The sequence below is a fragment of the Salmo salar genome, chromosome 12, assembly GCF_965601325.2.
Source record: "Salmo salar chromosome 12, fSalSal1, whole genome shotgun sequence".
Taxonomy (NCBI): domain Eukaryota; kingdom Metazoa; phylum Chordata; class Actinopteri; order Salmoniformes; family Salmonidae; genus Salmo; species Salmo salar.
Window position 1 is genome coordinate 41,719,681 of NC_138302.1, and position 19,684 is coordinate 41,739,364.

The 19,684-nt window shown below is 41.7% G+C and overlaps 1 protein-coding gene and 1 long non-coding RNA gene across 2 annotated transcripts; one reads left to right on the forward strand and one right to left on the reverse strand.

Annotated features, from left to right (window-relative positions):
- Positions 1–1,669: 1,669 nt before the first annotated feature.
- LOC106565030 (RNA-binding protein 12) lies at positions 1,670–15,075 on the reverse strand. Its single transcript, XM_014131608.3, has 2 exons — positions 14,290–15,075; positions 1,670–5,933 (listed from the first exon to the last, which is right to left on the reverse strand). Exon 2 carries the CDS (start codon positions 5,906–5,908, stop codon positions 2,564–2,566), a length of 3,345 nt encoding a protein of 1,114 aa, XP_013987083.3. The 5' UTR covers positions 5,909–5,933; positions 14,290–15,075; the 3' UTR covers positions 1,670–2,563.
- A 2,599-nt stretch (positions 15,076–17,674) lies between these two features.
- LOC145859501 (uncharacterized) lies at positions 17,675–19,401 on the forward strand. The gene is made up of 2 exons (XR_014379699.1): positions 17,675–18,420; positions 18,498–19,401. It is a non-coding gene; the product is annotated as an uncharacterized LOC145859501 (long non-coding RNA).
- Positions 19,402–19,684: the final 283 nt, after the last annotated feature.

Below are 19,684 nucleotides of genomic sequence, written 5' to 3' on the forward strand. Positions count from 1 at the left end.
GTCCGAACTTGCTTTGCATTGCAACTTAGCAGCTTTTTCCATGGGCTCTAACAGTGAAAAAGGCATCTTCCAGGCCATATCAGTTTCTAAATATGCTTTACGTTCATCAGCATGTTCAAAGCAAGCCCTAGGTTGTCATGTATGTCCACAAAACAACCTACCATTTCACCACAGTGCCGTATACTAGGCCTTTCACAATCTGTGGGCTCATTAGGACAAAGTGAGAAATGCAGATATCCCAAATATCAAAGAACACCCAGCATTTCACTCTTTAAAACATTTTGAAATAAACAACTTAATTGATGAGTGCCAAAAAAAGGCTGTATACGTTTTACACCACTTCAAAATAAAATTCATGTTCAGAGAACTCATATGAATCAGTCAAAAATGTTCCATTAAACCGCATGATAAAAACAAGGTACATTTAGGTTTAGCACCAGGCTAGCTTGTAAGACACAAGAAACAGATGTTATCTTAGACTTCTAGTAGGCATGTTTGCCACTAGCATCTATAGTGGAATTGAAAGTGGGCCTTGTGACAGTGGAATAAATGTGTACTCTATTAAAACCCACACACACACAATTTATGAACATAATTATATACAGTGCTCCATCTGTAAACTGTTTGTGCTGAAATAAAAAATGTGAGACCATATCAACAGTGGACTACTGAACAAAATACAAAAACATTGAGTAAAGTGAACCTTAAAGGGAAATTAAAAAAAAGTCAACTTCATATTCATCTCCAGCACCACACCAATATCAACATGTGAAAATGGCACATTTCTATGTTTTGTAGTAAAAAAGATAAAAAAATAAGCGTTTTGCAAAGACAACCAATTAGTAGGGAATTAGTAGGCAACGCCTACACATAACTGGTTAAAATTACACAAAGAACTCCAATGATGTAATTTGAAACACTTATCCTCTATCTTTTTTACTGGTGCTGGAGATGATGAATATGAAGTTGAAAAAAGTTTTACATTTCCATTTTAAAAGGCAGGGGTTTGCAATTAAGATCTAGACAACCAAGTAAGGGGGAGTTTTAGCTAATCAATTACCTTAATTGATCAATCAAGTACAAGGGAGGAGTGAAAACCCACAGAACTTGGCCCTCAAGGACTGGCGTTTGAGTTGCTTTAAAGGCTGGTTTCCTAGACACAGATTAAGCCTGGTCCTGTTCTAAAAATAATTCTTAACAGAGAATTGCCATTGAAAGGGCATTTTAGTCCAGGACTAGGCTAAATCTGGGTCTGGAAAACCAGCCTACTGTATGGGTTTCTTGGCAAACCCTATCAAATTTCCCATTCAATGATAATTTCCCTGAAAATGATAATGCCCTTTTCCCCGTAAGAGCGGTTTGAAAAGGCTGCCAGAAATTTCAACCTGTTTTGGTGGGATGGGGTTTTGGCCTGCCGTTTTGCCCCCCCAAGACAGAGAAGTTGCTCTTCGCAGCTATTTTGTTTATTTTTCACCATTTCAATTGAAAACAATCACAGTAAGGTACTTAATTGTTACCCAGAAATTATTTGAAAACTGCTACATTGGGCCTTAAAAATGATTTCATACCTGGAACGTTTGGTAAAATCTGGGTGCCTTCCCAAAACCATTTTATTGTTCATATAGAAAATCAGCAAGCAAGTGAAAAATGATGAGAAAAATAGAATGGCTTGTAAATCTGTCAGAAATGTCATTTTATTGACAAAAGTGTACGCTAAACAGTATACACACACTTGTGAAATAAGCTGGAACGTCCCCAAAAATATAAAACTTAAGTGTCTCTTGTTAGACAACACTACAAAACTAAAACATTCCAAATAGTATTTACATCTTTGCAAAACAGCTCAAATTCAAAAAGAGTATATCGCAGGGGGACGTTGGCAGATACAAAAAGTTCTAAAGAGCTCTGCAGACCATTAAACCAAATGCAATGTTCAACATCTTTTTCTCAGAAACAAGCAGTACAATTTATCATATAACATAGCTAGCAACAACATTGAGATTTGCATTTACTAACAGTGAAAAACAGCATAGAGCAAATAAGCAAATGCTTTAACCATGACACAATGAGTGTTCTCTGTACTAACACCATGCATGGCAGCATTTGGCAAGTACCCCCTTTAGAAAATCATCACAAAGAGAATGTTAAATCTATGGAAGAAATACAAGAACACAAAACGTGTCGGGAATTTGAAAATAATACATGCTTCCAAGTGAAAGTGACATCGCAGCACAGCAATAAGACTATCCTCTTAATCCAACCATATCATTCAAGGCTCTTACTCTAAATATGATTGGACTCAAGCTACATCAACATGGCAACAGTTGGCTTTTTGCCATTTGGAAAATCCAAACATCCCACTTTAGTTATCATATTATACATCAAATCAATATAGCAGCGTGCCATTTTATTCTTACGCTACTAACAACTTGATAACTTTGGTAAAGGAGCTAAAGATAGTTGGGAGCTTAAATGCTAAATCCTAAATGCAAGTTCTTACTTTTGCATTAATGAAACCTGATGTGTCACTTAATCATTATTGGTAGAGGGGAACATTGGAGTCTTATCCTATGGTTATCTTCAATTTACTAGCCCCAATAGGCCTATCATTTAAATCCATGACAGCAGATGATGCCTCCTCGTGTGACTCAAAGGCAACCATTGCTTCACCAGTGGGCAGGCCCTTTTCACTGAACTGCTGACAGACTGAACCAGGCAGCACTTGATACCCATGAAAGAAATCTAGGATCTCATCGACTGTTACGGTGAAAGGCATGTTTTGGATCTTTACAATGGTTGGTCCACGAGGGTTACCAGGGCCTCCGGTTGACTGCTCTCTCAGAGGGTCAGAGCCAGGGCCACTGACCAAGGCAGACTGAGGGCGCACTTCTGAACGCCCTTGGCCACTTCCTCGGTTATGGCCTCTGCTCTTTCTAGAGCCGTTGTCAAAAGGTGGCCTGCCCCTCAAGCCCTCTGGTCCAAAGCCAGGTGGGCCATTGTTGATACCTGGTCGGAAGCTTGGGGGTGCCAGAACTGCTCCAGGCAAGTGACCGGCAACCATGGGTGGAGGAATGCTAAGGGAAACATTCTCTAGACTTGCTGCAAATGGGGGTGGAGGAGGGCCCACTAGTCCATTACCTGGGACAGTAAATTGAGGTCGGAAGCTTGGGGGTGCCAGAACTGCTCCAGGCAAGTGACCGGCAACCATGGGTGGGGGAATGCTAAGGGCAACATTCTCTAGACTTGCTGAAAATGGGGGTGGAGGAGGGCCCACTAGTCCATTACCTGGGACAGTAAATTGAGGTCGGAAGCTTGGGGGTGCCAGAACTGCTCCAGGCAAGTGACCGGCAACCATGGGTGGGGGAATGCTAAGGGCTACATTCTCTAGACTTGCTGCAAATGGGGGTGGAGGAGGGCCCACTAATCCATTACCTGGGACAGTAAATTGAGGAAAAGGACCATTGCCTAAATTGCCAACAGTGTTTCTGAGGAAGTTGAACTCTTCTCCTGTTATACCGGCAAAGGGGTGAGCTTGGGCTTGAATAGGATTCTGTGCCTGAGCATGGCCGTGTGCCTGGCCTTGAGAGTTCCCTTCAAATTTCTGGCATCTCTCAATTCTCTTATCCTGTGGTGGTGGGTTTCTCTCGATTTCCTTCATCTCCTCAAAGGTGACCAAATGCACAAAGGCATCTCTGCCATTTAACTTCTGCCTGTGTAGTTTCTCAGCATTTAGCGCATCCTCCTCTACCTTGAACTGCACAACAGCCTGACCTAGACCGTTACCACTGCTGTCAACCAGAACTTTAAGACTTTCTTCAACTACCGCAATGCCTTCCAGAAACAGATGGACATCTTCCTTTGACACATTATATGGAATATTTGAGATGTGTGCACAGTTTCTAGGGCTCTTGCCTGATTCAGAGTTTTTCTTATCAACACCCTGCATCCTTTGACGAACGGAATCAATCTTTTCAAACATAGCTTTCTTACTGATGGTTTGAACTTGTATGAATTGGCTTCCCATATACTGTGCCTGGCCTTGAGAGTTCCCTTCAAATTTCTGGCTTCTCTTAACTCTCTTAACCTGTGGTGGTGGGTTTCTCTCAATTTCCTTCATCTCCTCAAAGGTGACCAAATGCACAAAGGCATTTCTGCCATTTAACTTCTGCCTGTGTAGTCTCTCAGCATTTAGCACATCCTCCTCTACCCTGAGCTGCACAACAGCCTGACCTAGACCTTTACCACTGCTGTCAACCAGAACTTTAAGACTTTCTTCAACTATCGCAATGCCTTTCAGAAACAGATGAACATCTTCCTTTGACACATTATATGGCATATTTGAGATGTGTGCACAGTTTCTAGGGCTCTTGTCTGATTCAGAGTTTTTCTTATCAACACCCTGCATCCTTTGACGAATGGAATCAATCTTTTCAAACATAGCTTTCTTACTGATGGTTTGAACTTGTATGAATCGGTTTCCCATATACATCCTGTGATAGCTGAGGGCAGCCTTGTAATCAATTTCATTTCTCAACTGGACAAAGCCCTCACCTGTAGCTTGGCCAGTGGGTCCATAAGCAATGTAAATGCGGTCTTCCATAACGTCCAGGTTTTTGAAGAACTCACAGATCTGTTTATTTACTACTCCGTAGGGCAGGCCTTTTAGGTAGAGATAGAACTCCTTCTTGTGAGGGGAGCGAGACCTTGCATGATCTCTGGTTGAAGGAGACGCTGAACTCATGTTGCTGCGGCAGTGCTGGTCTTGGGGCATATTACTGGATTTTGAGTGGGCTTGCACTCCTACCCCATTGCCATCACTGCTGACACTCATCCACTGGCTCTCTGTGGCCGGAGAGATGTCCACGTACCTCTGCCTTAACATTCCGCTGCTTCTTTTGAGCGCCTCAAAAGTGTCCTGAGGGGAAAAGAACTTGGCCAGGGCCCTTCCGCAACTCCGGCCAAAGTTGTCCCTGACCAGTCGGATGGAGTCCACCCCTAACCCACAGAAAATCTCCCTAATATCCCTTTCACTAGCTGAGAAGGGCAGGCCTTGAAGGTGGACATATAACTCGTCTGAATTACCTATTGCTGCCTTCATCTGTGCCTGGAGATTTAACAGAGGGTTCATATGGCCAACAAACATGTGACTTGGGGCCAGTACACTAGGGGGTGGGACACATGGGTTGAATGGTGGCATTGAGCCCATGTGGGACAGACTCATGGGAAGGACAGGGGGGCCTTGGGTTAAAGGTGACACAGTGGGAACAGGAGGCACAGAGGACACTGGTGGTGGAAGTGGTATGGAAGGCATGGGTGGCATGGTTGTCAAAGGGTGGATAGGTGGTGGCACAGAGTTGAGGGAGGACATGGCTGTTCTCATACTGGATTCCATGGTGAGGTTTGGGCTGCTGAAGTTGTTGCTGAAACTGGGGGGCATGTTTCCCATGCTAGTGGTGGCAAACGTGGACACATTTCTGTTGCTTATGGTTTCATGTGCAGAGGCAGCTGTGGTGATGGTGGCTGGTCTGGTGTTGCTGAACCTTTGTAAAGTGTTGGGTAAACTGCCCCTCCCACATGTGTTGACGGTGGGACCTGGCCTGCTACCATTTTCTGCTGCTCCCCCTACTTTGCCAGTTTTAAAACGCCTGCGCCTGAGCTCAAGTATATTCTGCATCTCGGTCTTGCTGCTCAGCAAAAGTGACACTTTTGAACCTTTGATTGCTCCCCTTGTACGCATCATGCCAAGCCTGGCATCTTCATCTGTGGCGAAAACAATAAAAGCCTCACCACGTTTACCCCCTACAATATGCACCTCACCATCCGGGATGGTCAATCCAGAGAAGAAATGGCGTATGTCCATGGTCCCCGCCACTATCGGGAGACCCTGCAAGCGGATGACCACAGCCATGCTGCTGAGGCGAAACAACACACACCTGCAGGTAAAAAAAAGGCAACCACCGTAAGACTAGAGGAAAGAGCAATGAACACACAAGAAACAAAGAGCAGGAGAGAAACCATGATTTACAAGACAGCTTACGTTTGTGTGTGTGTGATATATATATATATATATATATATATTCGATGAGAGCCCAATGCATCAGAGAAATTCAAAATAAATGTGCAAGTATTAGGCGGTTTGTCCACTCATCACCACTCTTACACAGCCATCCACACATTGCTTCATTCAGCACATACATCAGCCTTGGCTCAAGGACATTATGTAGACCCTAGGTCTAACAAGCAAATCTTGAATGTAGAAATGTTACTCGTAGGCCTAAATCTTGCTCATAATTATAGTACCACACATTTCAATGAAATTTAGGCTTGGACGGTATACTGAACAGCGGGGTGTTTGGAAATAGCCGTCAAAACAATTTCTTTGACTTTTTTTTAAATGAATTGGAATATTTGTAGCTAGTTTACCTGCAGTCAACTTGTGTAATACGTTAGGAGATGAAGATTGCGAACCCTCATTTCACCCGTCACATAATCTTTTATTATGAAGCTTGTTGGTAGTCCCAAGTCACGTGTTTGTTTACAAGCACAACGATGAGAGACCAGAGCCTTGAGTCACTCACTGTTGCTAAGCACGCACCAGGTGATCTAGTTACTGTATGGAATTCACATCTAAATGTTTGCAAGCTAGATATCGTATAAATATTAAGTTAACTGTCTAAAATGTTGTAAATGCTCTGCAGTTGTGCATTTGGTGTGCTAATTTAGTAGCTAGTTAGCCATCTCACTAAGTGGTTAGCTTCTTCCAAAATCAAGCTTTGCTTGTTAACAGCAGACAATTCCCTACTGGATCAAAAGCCTTGCTGTCTAATATTTGTTTTGTGTGTGCAGCAAACTCTGTAGCATTTTTTTGTTACTTGAATAACTGAGTTGGGATGTCTGTCTTGCAAATACTTTAGGTCAGAGACTTTATAAAATGTTAGCATTTAGATGCGATTTTACTATTACTTGTTAGCATTGCTAACTGTCGGATTACAAAGGCTCAGTGGGGTATGAAAATAGCGCCCCTTGTGTTCAGTATGACCTTGTACCACACTGGGATATTAAGTAAATCTGGATACAGCCCAAGCCTAATGCAATAAATTGTATAACCCTACAGTGCATTCAAAAACTATTCAGACTCGTTCCCTTTTCACACATTTTGTTACATTACAGCCTTATAAATGATAAATGTAATAAATTGGATTAAATAAATGTTTCCCCTCATCAATTTGCAGACCCTTTGTGATGCGACTCAAATGATGAGCTCAGGTACATCCTGTTTCAATTGATCATCCTTGATGTTTCTACTACTTGGAGTCCACCTGTGGTAAATTCAATTGATTGGACATTATTTGGAAAGGCACACCTTTCTAGATACAGTTGCAGTCGGAAGTTTACATACACCTTATCCAAATGCATTTAAACTCAGTTTTTCACAATTCCTGACATTTAATCCTAGTAAAAATTCCCTGTCTTGGGTCAGTTAGGATCACCACTTTATTTTAAGAATGTGAAATGTTAGAATAATAGTAGAGAGAATGATTTATTTCTCATCACATTCCCAGTGGGTCAGAAGTTTACATACTCAATTAGTATTTGATAGCATTGCCTTTAAATTGTTTAACTTGGGTCAAACGTTTTGGGTAGCCTTCCACAAGCTTCCCACAATAAGTTGGGTGAATTCTGGTCCATTCCTCCTTATAGAGCTGGTGTAACAGTTAGGTTTGGAGGCATCCTTGCTCGTACACACTTTTTCAGTTCTGCCCACAAATTTTCTATGGGATCAAGGTCAGGGCTTTGTGATGGCCACTCCAATACCTTGACTATGTTGTCCTGAAGCCATTTTGCCACAACTTTGGAAGTAGGTTTGGGGTTATTGTCCATTTGGAAGACCCATTTGTGATGAAGCTTTAACTTCCTGACTGATGTCTTGAGATGTTGCTAAAATATATCCACATAATTCTCCTCCCTCATGATGCCATCTATTTTGTGAAGTGCACCAGTCGCTCCTGCAGCAAACACCCCCACAACATGATGCTGCCACCCTCGTGCTTCACGGTTGGGATGGTGTTCTTCGGCTTGCAAGCCTCCCCCTTTTCCCTCCAAACATAACGATGGTCATTATGGCCAAACGGTTGTATTTTTGTTTCATCGGACCAGAGGACATTTCTCCAAAATGTACAATCTTTGTCCCCATGTGCAGTTGCAAACCGTAGTCTGGCATTTTTATGGCGGTTTTGGAGCAGTGGCTTCTTCCTTGCTGAGTGGCATTTCAGGTAATGTCGATATAGGACACGTTTTACTGTGGATATAGATACTTTTGTACCCATTTCCTCCAGCAACTTCACAAGGTCCTTTGCTGTTGTTCTGGGATTGATTTACACTTTTCCCACCAAAGTAGGTTCATCTCTAAGACAGAACACGTCTCCTTCCTGAGCGGTATGACTGCTGCGTGGTCCCATGGTGTCTATACTTGCGTACTATTGTTTGTACAGATGAACGTGGTACCTTCAGGCATTTGGAAATTGCTCCCAAGGATGTACCAGATTTGTGGAGGTCTAAAACATTTTTTTTTTTTTTCCTGAGGTCTTGCCTGATTTCTTTTGATTTTCCCATGATGTCAAGCAAAGAGGCACGGCGTTTGAAGGTGGGCCTTGAAATACAGCCACAGGTACACCTCCAATTAACTCAAATGATGTCAATTAGCCTATCAGAAGCTTCTAAAGCCATGACATAATTTTCTGGAATTCTCCAAGCTGTTTAAAGGCACAGTCAACTTAGTGTACACTGCGTGCACAATTAGTAGGCAAGTGAGTATTCTGATCTTATCATTGTTTCTATTCACATTTTTGAACTCCAAACCATGTAAACTTGAATGCTTATTGGATTTAATCATTTTCAGGTGATATGTATTTTTCTAATGAGGGAGGGTGTGGCGAAAGTGAATAACACCTTATATCAAGGTGTGTATAATTATTAGGCAGCCTCATTACCTCAGGTAAAATGGGCCAAAAAATTAATTTAACTGACACTGAAAAGCCAAAAAATGTAAAATGCCTTTCAGACGGATGCGACACTCTTTAAATAGCTAAACTATTGAGGCGTGACGCCCGGACATTCAAACGTTTTGTTGCGAATAGTCAACTGGGGTGCAAAAAACGCATGGGGGAAGAAAAGGCACAAATTAACTGCAAAAGACTTGAGAAGAATTAAACGTCAAACTACCAGGAACCCATTATCCTCCAGTGTCACCATATTCCAGAACTGCAACCTACCTGGAGTGTTCAGAAGTACAAGGTGTCAAGTGCTCAGAGACATGGCCAAGGTCAAGAAGACTGAAACAAGACCACCACTGAATAAGATTCACAAGTTGAAACGTCAATATTGGGCAAAGAAATACCTGAAGACAGATTTTTCAAAGGTTTTATGGACAGATGAAATGAAAGTGACTCTTGATGGACCAAATGGATGGGCCCGTGGCTGGATCAGTAATGGACACAGGGCACCACTTTGAGTCAGGTGACAGCAAGGTGAAGGAGGGGTACTGGTATGGGCTGCTATCATTGAGGATGAGGTAGTTGGACCTTTTCGGGTTGAAGATGGACTGAAACTCAACTCCCAAACCTACTGCCAGTTTCTGGAAGATTCTTTCATCAAACAGTGGTACAGGAAGAAGTCCTCAGCATTCTAGAAGGCCATGATCTTTATGCAGGACAATGCTCCATCACATGCATCCAAGTACTCCACTGCTTGGCTAGCCAGCAAGGGCCTCAAAGATGCCTGAATAACGACCTGGCCCCCTTCCTCACCTGACTTAAATCCTATTGAGAACTTGTGGGCCCTTCTCAAATGTGAGATTTACAGTGATGGAAGACAACAGATCTTTTTGAACAGCATTTGGGAGGCTGTGGTTGCTGCTTCAGTGAAAATTGATCGTGAACAGATCAAGAAACTGACAGACTCCATGGATGGAAGGCTCATAGCAGTTCTTGAAAATAAGGGTGGCTATATTGGTCACTGAATATTTTTGAAAGGCCAAAAATATTATAGAATTGTCATTTTGTGTTACTTATCTGTTACACTTACTCAAAAAATTGATAACAAACAAGTGAGTTGAGAGAAATTATTTTTGTAATTTAGTTGCCTAATAATTGTGCACACATATATTTCCCTGAGAAAGACAACTAACTTTTCCTTTGTTAAACATTCAGGTTTGAGGTTCAATAACATTTTGGATTGACTGAGAGCATTGTGTTTGATCAACAATATACTGAATGCCGAAGAATACAAGTTTGCCTAATAATTGTGCACGCAGTGTATGTAAACTTCTGACCCTTGGCATTAGAAGCTTCTGATAGGCTAATTGACATCATTTGAGTTAATTGGCGGTGTACCTGTGAATGTATTTCAAGGCCCACCTTCAAACTCCGTGCCTCTTTGCTTGACATCATGGAAAAATCAAAAGAAATCAGCCATAACTTCAGAAAACAAAGAATCTAGACCTCCACAAGTCTGGTTCTTCCTTGGGAGTAATTTCCAAATGCCTGAAGGTACCACGTTCATCTGTACAAACAACAGTACGCAAGTATAAACACCATGGGACCACGCAGACGGCATACCGCTCAGGAAGGAGACACTTTCTGTCTCCTAGAGACGGACGTACTTCGCTGTTGTTCTGGGATTGATTTACACTTTTCGCACCAAAGGACCTTGTGAAAATGCTGGCGGAAATGGGTACAAAAGTATCTATATCCTCAGTAAAACTAATCTTATATCGACATAACCTGAAAGGCCGCTCAGTAAGGAAGAAGCCACTGCTCCAAAACCGCCATCAAAAATCCAGACTACCGCACATGGAGAAAAGTCCTCTGGTCTGATGAAACAAAAATAGAACTGTTTGGCCATAATGACCATCGTTATGTTTGGAGGGAAAAGGGGGAAGCTTGCAAGCCGAAGAACACCATCCCAAACGTGAAGTATGGGGGTGGCAGCATCATGTTGTGGGGGTGCTTTGCTTCAGAAGGGACTCGTGCACTTCACAAAATAGATGGCTTCATGAGGAAGGAAAATTTGGTGGATATATTGAAGCAACATCTCAAGACATCATCAGGAAGTTAAAGATATCCCTCTAGTGGTGTGGGGGCTGTGCTTTGGCAAAGTGGGTGGGGTTATATCCTGCCTGTTTGGCCCTGTCTGGGGGTATCATCGGATGGGGCCACAGTGTCTCCTGACCCCTCCGTTCTCAGCCTCCAGTATTTATGCTGCAATAGTTTGACCCTAGCCCCTTGACACAGTCTCTTATATCTGGAGTATTTCTCCTGTCTTATCCGGTGTCCTGTGTGAATTTAAGAATGCTCTCTCTAATTCTCTTTCTTTCGGAGGAGGAGAACCTGAGCCCTAGGACCATGCCTCAGGACTACCTGGCATGATGACCACTTGCTGTCCCCAGTCCACCTGGCTGTGCTGCTGCTCCAGTTTCAACTGTTCTGCCTGCGGCTATGGAACCCTGACCTGTTCACCGGACGTGCTACCTGTCCCAGACCTGCTGTTTTCAACTCTCTAGAGACAGCAGTAGCGGTAGAGATACTCAATGATCGGCTATGAAAAGCCAACTGACATTTACCCCGGAGGTGCTGCCCTGTTGCACCCTCGACAACTACTGTGATTATTATTATTTGACCATGCTGGTAATTTATGAACATTTGTACATCTTTGACATGTTCAGTTATAATCTCCACCCGTCACAGCCAGAAGAGGACTGGCCACCCCTCATAGCCTGGTTCCTCTCTAGATTTCTTCCGAGGTTTTGGCCTTTCTAGGGAGTTTTTCCTAGTCACCGTGCTTCTACACCAGCATTGCTTGCTGTTTGGGGTTTTAGGCTGGGTTTCTGTACAGTACTTTGAGATATCAGCTGATCTAAGAAGGGCTATATAAATGAATTTGATTTGAAAGCTTGGTCGCAAATGGGTCTTCCAAATGGACAATGACCCCAAGCATACTTCCAAAGTTGTGGCAAAAAGGCTTAAGGACAACAAAGCCAAGGTATTAGAGTGGCCATCACAAAGCTCTGACCTCAATCCCATAGAACATTTGTGGGCAGAACTGAAAAAGTGTGTGCGAGCAAGGAGGCCTAAAAACCCGACTCAGTTACACCAAGTCTGTCAGGAGGAATGGGCCAAAATTCACCCAACTTATTGTGGGAAGCTTGTGGAAGGCTACCTGAAACGTTTGACCGAAGTTAATACTTTTGACCGAAGCAATACTGCCAAATACTAATTGTGTATGCAAACTTCTGAGCCACTGGGAATGTGAAGAAAGAAATAAAAGCTGAAATAAAATCACTCTACTATTATTCTGACATTTCACATTCTTAAAATAAAGTGCTGATCCTAACTGACCTAAGACAGGGCATTTTTACTAGGATTTAATGTCAGGAATTGTGAAAGTGAGTTTAAATGTATTTGGCTGAGGTGTATGTAAACTTCCGACTTCAACTGTAAGGTCCCACAGTTGACAGTGCATGTCGGAGCAGTGGCCTCCATCGTTCTTAAATGGAAGAAGTTTGGAGCAACCAAGACTCTTCCTACAGCTGGCCATCCGGCCAAACTGCGCAAATCGGGGGAGAAGGCCTTGGTCAGGGAGGTGACCAAGAACCCGATGGTCACTCTGACAGATCTCCAGAGTTCCTCTTTGGAGATGGGAGAACCTTCCAGAAAAACAACCATCTCTGCAGCACTCCACCAATCAGACCTTTGTGGTAGAATGGCCAGACGGAAACCACTCCTTAGTAAATGCCACCCCGCTTGGAGTTTTCCAAAAGGCACCTAAAGGACTCAGATCATGGGAAACAAGATACTCTGGTCTGATGAAACCAAGATTGAACTCTTTGGCCTAAATGCCAAGCGTCAAGTCTGGAGGAAACCTGGCACCATCCTTATGGTGAAGCGTGGTGGCAGCATCATACTGTGGGGATGTTTTTCAGTGACAGGGACTGGGAGACTAGTCAGGATTGAGGGAAAGATGAACGGAGCAAAGTACAGAGAGTCTTGATGAAAACCTGCTCCAGAGCGCTCAGGACCTCAGACTGGGTTGAAGATTCACCTTCCAACAGGACAACGACCATAAGCACACAGCCAAGACAAAGCAGGAGTGGCTTTGGGACAATGCGCTGAATATCCTTGGGTGGCCCAGCCAGAGCCCGGACTTGAACCCGATCGCTACCTTCTTGGGTAGCGTCATACGCAAGAAGACTCGAGGCTGTAATCGCTACCAAAGGTGCTTCAACAAAGTACAGAGTTAAGGATCTGAATACTTATGTATATGTGATAAGTATTTTATGTATTATACTTTTGCTAAAATTGCTAAAAAAACTGTTTTTGCTTCGTTATGAGGTTGCAGAGGCAGTTGCAGGGCATTCGGTGTGTTGCATTGTTATCGAACGTATGCGTCAAACTGTATGCGCACGGCTTGACAGAAACGGTAACAGAAGGTGAATGTTTTACTTTTGTTGCATACATCAGCATACATACATACATATCCAGATGATGCTGCACACTATTTTGCGCAACCATATTATCGGTGTTCTTGAAGCGTTAGCTGAGGTGTATTGGCAACATACCACACCCACTTGTGCCTTTTTGCATAATCATAAGTCAAACGAGTTAATTTTCCATCAATGGATGTGGATTTATCTTGGGAGTTTAATACTAGCGAATTATCTTCTCTTGTGACATATTCAAATTCCTTTATAGCTCGCAATAATTATTATTTAGAGTTAAACCGAATTTTGCATCTAATTTTGTTACAAATTACTATGATATTTATTCTTAATTCCCTCAAACGTTATGGTGGGGGAAAAAAGGGTTTATTGTATAAATATGTTAACTCTCTTACTGTGAAAAAAAATGTTGGGCTAGTTTTCAGGCCTTTTGGGCAGGTTGTGAGTAGTCCTGCTAAAAACCCTGGCTCACGCTAATGTTGTTCACAACACACTGGTACTGTATATTTACAATAAACTACATACTTCCTAGTTAACAGCAAAAGTTCAGCTGTGAATCAGACACCCTGAAAACTACCAGACGCTTATTTTATAGTAGAGACTCGACATGGAGAGAGAACTTTCTATGAAGTTAACTCAACAATTATTTAAAAAATAAAATAAAATAAAAAAATAAAAGACTGACAAGAACCCCAAGGCCCATTACGCCCACAAAATAACAATACACGGATTTGCCTCGATCTCTAAACTAACAGAGGCTTACCTTATAAAATTAAGTAGCCTACAAATATTACCTTGTCGCACGAAACGGAATATCAGGTCTCTTATGAAACAATTGTACTTGTCTTACAACTGAACAGCACCATGCCGTAACACGAAATGAATATGGAGTCGAGGAAATGTTTCCTAAAAAAGGTGTGGCAGATGATCAAGTGAGCTCAACATTGGATGATCAGCCACCATAAAAAACGTTCCTATTGGACAAGAGGGAATGTCACTCACCCGGTGCCCGCAGAGCAGGGGGAAGAGTCCGTGCTATCCGGAATACTTGGGACGTCCCTACCCCATGCAAGTCGTTGAAGTTTAACATGGTTAAGGCAAATATTTGTATATTTGTGGTTAAGGTAAGGGTTAAGGTTAGGTAGGGGACGTCCTAAGAATCCCGGATAGTACTGACCGTGCAGGAAGTGACTACACACATATCCCGGTTGTCACTAGTTACCACAGCCACAAATTGCCTGTATAGTAAAAATGTATGAAAACCAAAATGTGCTTTTTGGTCTTAATCTTAAATTAAGGTTAGTCATAATGTTACAGTGTGCCTAGGGTTAAGTTTAGGGTTAGGTTTAGAAATGGTAGAAATAGGCGTGGTTTAGCCATTTGTGGCTGTGGTAATTAGTGACGACTGCATATCCTTGTTGAAACTACACCCAGTGCGACAGGGTGAATTTTTTTCTTCTTCTATAGATATAAAAGATGTAGCCATTTACGATTAGCCTATCCATCCGATGTACAATGTTAACGTATAAACTCCGTTCAATAAACAGCCATTAACCACTTCTGATAACGTTTCATGACGTCTGACGAGTATACACTTGCGGGGCGAGGAAGGAAGGAACGATTTTTAAAGGGACCGCCCTTGCCCGGAAATTCGTCACACGTTCATCCCGCGATGACTGTGTTTTCATCCACCGGAAGCTTGTTGGTGGTTTATATGCGCTAGTCAATTATGATTGCATGTCTACTTACATGAACTATGTAAGTAGACAATTATGATTGCATGACATTATTAACGCCTACTGTATAATAGCTAATTAATTAGCTAACTAACGTTAGCCTGCCTAGCTGTAACTTCTGAAGAAGGAAAATGTTTTATTTCTACAATTTCCAAAAACAAAAACATCATTACTTTTACTAGACGTGTTTGTGAATTTAATTTATAACTTATGTACATTTGTTTTTACTTACACTTGTATGTTGACATCTCCATATTGATGTTGAGGTTTTAAGTTTTGGCAGACTTTTCTTAGCAGATGTACAATCATCGCGAATTGAATTATGGGGCGTTTCACGCCCGACGTGAACATAAAATTGTACATTCGCAAACGCCATTAAAAACGAGGGCTGAGGGTCTTACGTTGCTAACTTCCCTTGCGTCGTCATTTGAACCAACGACAAGATTGGGGGCGGCAATTCCCCTAAGGGCATAAGGCGATGGTAAATTGACGAAGGTGTATCTTTTATTAGTTTGAAACGTAGCCCAGATCTCTCGTACCTTGCGAATTTGCAAATTAATAGGTTACTATGTCCTGATCAAAAATATTCTTACAGAGAGCAGAGCTTGTGAAACTGGTGCATTTTTGCCAAGCACCTAATTTAAAATATGGACGTCTGCAGTAAAATTCAACACCAAAATATACATGTTTTCATTCAAATCAGTTTTTTTTTTTATAATCCACTTATGCTTTGTACTGGTTTAAAAGGTGTGCAACTTATTTCTGCACTACTACTCATCTAAATGTAAACAATTAAGTAAAATTAACACCACTAACTGAAGTTATTTGTATATTAGGCTACCACACACAGAGAGCACACAACCCTTTCTGTATACAGCAAATACCAAGGCTCTATTTCCTATGTAGGCTATCTAATATTTTCACTTTGAGCTGTAATTTTTGTTCTCAAATTCTGGCTATCCATTTCTCCACACCTATACATTTTATAGCTATACATGCATTTCTACCCATATCCTTGGACAGAACGCCTATTCAGCTCAAATGATAATACAATCCTGTAGAACAGACACTTCAGCTCACTCTGAAGTTCAGCACATCAATTAATACAAAAATAAGTAAAGCAATTAAGTTAGTTAATAGCCAGCAACACTGTAGTCTTAGCTGTTCACTGCATCACTGAATGATTTTTCTGTATAATAATGTAGCCATTTACAACCCAATACATTCGATCTTCTAGTGTTGTTGGCCTATCAACTGCGCTCAATAAATAGCCATTTGTAGAGTTGAGACTAATTGGGAACGACACAAATTAGGCAAATCAATTGGAAACACTTTTTACTGAACAAAAATATCCATCACAATGTTGTCCCCATTTGAAATCCAGTGTCAATTGGAAGTGATGAAACTGTGGCTTATTCTGCACAAGGCTGTGCTTGCGTCCCATGTCAGATTCACTCCGGATTTGGGATTGTGTCTATTATATCAACAAAGACCAGCTATATGGCAATTTCTGATATAGCCTACTGCTTTAGATTACAATCCGGTTAACGGCTTGATTTCAAAAGTGTGAGATCAGATGGGAAAAGAAGGAATATCGTGAAGTCCAACCATAATAAATCATGTCCAGCAAAACTTTGCCTTGATATTGGAAGCACAATTCCACAAATACTTAATCTACTATACACCATGTCACCTCGCACAATTCATAAATATAATCCAACAGTAAACCAATTGGCTCTGCAAGTGGCTCTCATTGCCTTATACCTGACAGTTTGGTACCCAAAAAGTAGTGTAATGCATAATATAAAGTAAAATCCAGAAGCACACTCAGTGACTTTTAAAAGGAAGCAAACCAAAATAGGCATGTATGAATACTGAATGAAAGGTAAGTCCGAACTTGCTTTGCATTGCAACTTAGCAGCTTTTTCCATCGGCTCTAACAGTGAAAAAGGCATCTTCCAGGCCATATCAGTTTCTAAATATGCTTTACGTTCATCAGCATGTTCAAAGCAAGCCCTAGGTTGTCATGTATGTCCACAAAACAACCTACCATTTCACCACAGTGCCGTATACTAGGCCTTTCACAATCTGTGGGCTCATTAGGACAAAGTGAGAAATGCAGATATCCCAAATATCAAAGAACACCCAGCATTTTACTCTTTAAAACAGGGGTCACCAACACGGTGCCCACGGGCACCAGGTCGCCCCCAGGGACCACATGAGTCGCCTGCAGGCCTGGTCTAAAAATAGCACAACTCACTAGTGAGCCGCGTCTGAAATTTAATTATATTCTTTTGCCATTCTTTTTAATCACATTTGCATTTATATATATGTAAAAATGACAATATCTTAAAAATATTTTCATTATACATGAGTTTAGATTAGGTCAGAGTTCACCTAAACTTCTCTAGTTCATAGGTCAGTATTGTGCGCTCGAAAAAACCAGTGCTCGTGGAGAGTAAGCTAGCGGGCACTGCGAAGATGTTAGCTGAATGCAGTTTCTGGCAAAGTGCAGCTGGTTTAGCATCCAGTGCGACGAGTCCGTGGACAGCGGCAGTATAGCTCAGCTGTTAGTTTTTATCCGGATGGTGTTTGAAGATTTCTCCACAAGAGAAGAACTCCTGGCACTACTGCCCTTAAAGACAACTACGAGGGGAGTTGACATTTATAACACGGTGAAGGAGTTTTTCGTGCAGAAAAAGGTACCATTGGAAAAGCTGGTAGCGGTGACTACAGACGGGGCTCCTGCTATGATCGGCCGACATACAGGTTTCATCACTCACTGTAAAAGTGACCCAGAATTCCCAAAATTTCTGCATTACCACTGCATCATTCACCAGCAGGCGTTATGTGCAAAAGTGATCGGCTTTGAGCACGTGATGACTCCCGTTGTAAAAATCATAAACAACATCCGCTCCAAAGCAAAACAGCACAGGATTTTCAAGGTGCTATTGGAGGAGATGTCAGCTGAATATGGTGACCTGCTGCTACACACAGAAATCCGATGGCTCAGCAGAGGACGAGTTTTACTTCGTTTTTTGTCACTTTTGGGTGAAATCAAAGAGTTCAAGCAGTCCAAAGGCGAAGACGTCTCACTGCTAGAGGTCACAGAGTGGACACTTGACCTTGCATTTTTGACGGACATTACTGGGAAACTAAACGACTTGAACTGCAAGCTGCAAGGCAAAGGTAAGACTGTTGTTGATCTGATAAGTGCTTCAAATGCATTTAAAGCCAAGATTAACATTTTCTCTGTGGATTTACAGAAAAAAAAGTTGCTGCACTTTCCCTCTGTGCAGTCGGTGCTGAAAGACAATGCTTCTGCATCTGAGACATTTGACAAAGTTGCAGAAAAGTACTGTGAAGTCATAAACAGACTTGGGCAAGAGTTTGAGAATAGGTTTTGTAACCTTCATCAGCTTGAGCCATGTGTGTCGTTCATTTCCAATCCTTTCATGAATATGGACACAACATTCTTTGCTGAGCAACTAAGTGCAACGTTCAACTTCGATGCTGGACAGGTGGAGATTGAAATCATAACATTGCAAAATGACCTCCACCTACCTCAAAGCCTACACCAAACTTTTGGTGCCTTGTTGACACAGAGAAGTACAGTGGAGTATGCACAGCAGCTATGAAGGTTACTAGCCTGTTTGGTTCAACCTATCTCTGTGAATCAGCGTTTTCTGACATGAACTTCATCAAGAACAAACACAGAACACGCCTCACTGATGTACATCTGAAAGACTCACTCACAATTGCAGTGTCAAGTTACACACCAGATTACAATGCACTGGTGAACAGCATGCAATGCCAGTCTTCCCACTAACAAAGAAACAGATACCAGATGTTGTCAGTGGCAACATGGCAGTGCCATGGCGAAGTTGAATTAAAATATTGAAGAATTGTGTTCAATTTAAAAGTGTGTTAAAAAATGCAGCAGATTTGGTCATTAGTTCAAAATGTGACAAGATTTATTTAAAAATAAGTTGATTTTTCTAACATTACATAATTGATAACTTTTTGAAACATAGTGCAACATAGCTCATGATTTGTTAAAAGGGTTTGTCAGTGGCTAGTGAAAATGGGACATTTTTCCTATGAAATGTAGTGATGTAAGTGATCATCTGAAAATGTAACAATTACTGAGATTAAAGTGCTGAATATTGATATCTGTTTCCCACCTTATTGTCATTGTTGATAATTATTGTGAGAAATTATTAACGTGATCAGTGTCTTCACATAGATGAGTATCATTAATCATTATTAATAACGTATAACTAAAGGCAAACTGAGCAAATTTGTTATTTCAGAAGAGCGTATCAAACTGGTAGCCCTTCGTATAACTCAGTACCCATGAAGTAGCTCTGTTTCAAAAAGGTTGGTGACCCCTGCTTTAAAAAATTGAAATAAACAACTTAATTGATGAGTAGCCTATATAAAAAAGGCTGCA